At 51.9% G+C, this 3,573-nt stretch overlaps 1 protein-coding gene across 1 annotated transcript; it reads right to left on the reverse strand.

Moving 5' to 3' along the window:
• Positions 1–1,941: 1,941 nt before the first annotated feature.
• Positions 1,942–3,573, reverse strand: BGZ61DRAFT_376214 (uncharacterized protein; the record flags this gene model as incomplete). Its single annotated transcript, XM_046242482.1, has 2 exons — positions 1,942–3,113; positions 3,180–3,573. 2 exons carry the CDS (start codon positions 3,571–3,573, stop codon positions 1,942–1,944), a joined length of 1,566 nt encoding a protein of 521 aa, XP_046093188.1.

Consider the following 3,573-nt stretch of genomic DNA (forward strand, 5'->3'; position numbering starts at 1 on the left):
GCCAGGCGCCTTGCGATAAGTCTCTTAAGCCCCTTGCCCAGGCAGGATAGGAGGGAAATCGGTCTCTAGGAGCGGGAGGAAGAGAGATCTCTCTTTTCTAGCTTTGGGATTATAATAACCTCTACGCCCTTTAAACGCCTTTAGGTAGTGCCCTAAGTAGAGGCATTTCTCATAGAACTACCAGATATATTCGCCGATAACCAGCTAGCAGGCTTAAATAATTGCTGTTATTATATTATCTGCGCCGGGAGATATATTCCCAGTCTTTATCGTTATATCTTTAGCTTCCTCGGCCGAGATCAGCGTAGAAAAGAGGAGACTAGGGGCATCGGGCACCTGGGGGGTCCACGGGTCCTCAATGTCATCCCCTGCGTCTAGCCTCTCGAGCGTAGCTTTGCGAAGGGCATTGGCCTTGCCGATCTGGGTCTCGAAGACCTCATCTCCGACCTGTAGGGGCGGGGGCTGGAAGGCGCTCTGGGTACAGACCCATCCTGCGATACGGAAGATGTCGGCGTTTGTTGTGGCGTTATTAATAATATCCCTCCAGAAGTCGATCTTCGCTTTCTTAACGATCTTACGGAAGTCATCTCTTGCGAGGGTTGTTGGCCCCAGGTCCTCTTCAGGGTCCCGTCTTTTAGCTGATTGATATTGCGAGTGTGCCTTTGCGCAGTCCTTGGTCCACCACGGCGCGGAGCGCCCGTTCTGTTCAGGGCTCCGGCCGATAACCTTGATTGCATCTTGTAGTAGCTGTAGCAGCTGGGCTGCTGCGAAGTCTAGCTCTTCAGCTGTTGTTGCGGCTGTTGGCAGGAAGTCCTGCCCCTGTGCGATAGAGTCTGCCAGTCGGGCTAGGTCGTCGGGGTCCTCGATCCGGAGCCGGATCCGGCTGGCTTGTGGGGGTGTTAGTTGAATGGGAAGGGAGATACTGAGTGTGTAATGGTCTGAGCTAGTCGCGAGGTGGTCTTCCACTCTAGCTTGCGCCGTAGGGATGTTCGAGATCGCAAGATCAAGGATATTATTGTATTTATTAGTTGGTTGGTTCAGCTGGTTGAGTATAGCGAGGTCGTTGTCTTCGACCCACGCTGCAATCCGGGCCCATTGGTTCCGATGGGGTCCTGACTGCCAGAGTGTATGTGAGGCGTTGAAGTCCCCAGCGATAAGGCAGCAGCTAGGGACTGGCCAGCTGTCCAGGAAGTCAAGGGTCTCTAGTGTAGCCGGTTGACGATAGATATTAAGAAAGGAGATGGCGCGAGCCCGTATTAGAAGTATGTCTCGGGAAGGCGTGGGCTTAAGCTGGTTGGCGTTTAACTTGCTGCGGAGGGACACATAGGTTATAACCCTCGGGCGTGTGTACGAAGAAGAAAGTTGATGAAGAGAAGATTGAGAAGAAAGCTAAGGATGAGAAAGCTGAGAAAAAGGTTGAAAAGAGAAAGTCGACGAGAGTACCTAGGTCAGCCCACACAACACTCTTGACAATATTATAACGACACAGTCACAGAGAGCAGAGAGAGGAAAGAGGGTACAGTAAAGTCATACAATAGCTAGATACCTAAGTTATCATCCGAAAGGAGGGTATCTAGCAAGGTGTGTGTGGAGGGATGTCTATGCACCCGTCCAGAAAATCGCGGCATCCTCAACACCAAAAAAAAACCGAAAATCAAAAAGCATATACAAGGCAGGTGTTGATTACCATAGCCCATCGCAAAAATAAAGACAGGTAATGATTACCATTCTCCTCCATCTCCATCACCACCAGCACTACCATCCTGAGCACCACCAGCTTGGGTGCCCCAAGCGTCACCCTCAATAAGAGTATCTTCTTGGTTCTCCTGGGCTCCCAGATCCTCCTCGATGTTACTGTAAACTAAGTAACTGTGCCGCATCGCCCGATTTGGCATGGTCCGAATTTGACATCTTGGCGCGCATTGTGGATCCACAGTGACCTCAACCACGGCGAGAAGCATCCGGAGGCATGTTCTCAGTAAGACGGCTTCGCTTGGGTGCTTGCCCCTGGGCGGGAGCTTGCTCAGTTCTCTGACTCAACTTAGTGGGAGATGTATCGGTACTTAGCACCTTCGAACCGGGAGCTTGATGGGGGAAGGGCAAGTTTGTAGTAAAGCTGAGAGGTAGGTCCTCTTGTTTCTCTTCAGGCCCCATGAGGGTCTCTTGTTGCTCGGGGGCTGGTGGTTCTGGGGGCACTGTGGCAAACTCCTCCTGCGCTTCAACCCACTCTGCAGTTCTTAGGTCTGGATCACCCCAGCCCGGGTGGTCAGGCAGTAGCTCAGGTGCTTCAGCAGCGCCGGAAAGAGCCGCCACACAAATGAGAGCCCATTGATAATCGATCATGGCCTTGAAGAGAGCAGCGTCTGCGGTCGGCATTTGAATATCGATGAGGTGCCCGGACAGAATAGGGATGTGGGCGTCGATGTGCGACGCGCCCAGCTTGCCGGATACAGGAGGCATTCCGCCTTGAGGGAACATAGTAGCGCTATCCGCCATAGCGTCAAAGTTGTTGTGGTCCCCTTCGAGGGTCATCTTGGCGGTCGGTTTCAAGTCTTGTCGTGGCATCCAATAGAACTGCAGATTGACGGTAGATTTCGACTGATCCTTGGTGCTAGGCGTGATGCCAAGGCACTTGAAGCCAAGTCGAGCACTACTCCACCAAGCATGGAGTTGGTGGTTGAGGCAAATCATATTCCAGGCCTTATCTGAGGAGCCTGGATTGTTGGGGTTCGCCAGATGTTTCTCATGAGTTACAAGCCACTCTCCATCAAAGAAAGCTCTGCCGTAATCGTAGACCATTGACGTCTTGCGCAAAGCTGTGTGGCTTTTGTTCCAGGCGAAGGGAACAATATGGCATGCTTCAGGGTTGCTAGTCCCCATCACCACACAGGCATCCCCGTCTCTTTCAAGGCAAAGCTTTTTCTCGGTTTTGTTCCTGCTTTGGTCGTTCGGTAGATACTCTCCGTCGTCGTCCTCCAAACGCGAGGATGCAGATGGCCTTGGCCTCTTGCTGCTTGACTTCTTGTTGCTTGACTTCTTGCTGCTTGTTGTATTCAATTGGCGCGCTTTGGACAGGCGAGTGTATTCGTCGTTGGTCCATTTCTTTTGTAGAACTGAAAGAGACAAGCAGGCATTAGTTTCCCTGCGCCACAAGGCATGAATAGGGAAGCAGTACTTACAGTGCTTTGTTAGCGATGGTATGCTTTCCAGACGATCATATAGTCCGATTGCTGTTACAGTTTGATGCGAAAGGTAGCCATGGCGTTTCAGAACTGAAAGAGGGACGAGCAATATTATAGCGAGCTGGACGGCATTGATTTGGAAATTTGGGTCGTAGGTGCGTATGTGCGACTCAATCTTGATGGCATGATGGCGCCGAATTTCTGCCTCATCCAGGGGCAACAAGTTTCTAGGCTTTTCAAACGGGAGGTCCATCTTGAGCGAGCTCTTAACGGCATGGATGACCCTCTCATCTTGGTCTGGCTTGCTCAGAAATGCATCTAGCAGCCGGTGGAGACGCTGTGACTGTGTCTCGCCCTCGCCCTCGCCCTTGCTGGTCTCGTCGGTGCTCAT

Source organism: Ilyonectria robusta (assembly GCF_021365365.1).
Source record: "Ilyonectria robusta strain PMI_751 chromosome Unknown BGZ61scaffold_116, whole genome shotgun sequence".
Taxonomy (NCBI): domain Eukaryota; kingdom Fungi; phylum Ascomycota; class Sordariomycetes; order Hypocreales; family Nectriaceae; genus Ilyonectria; species Ilyonectria robusta.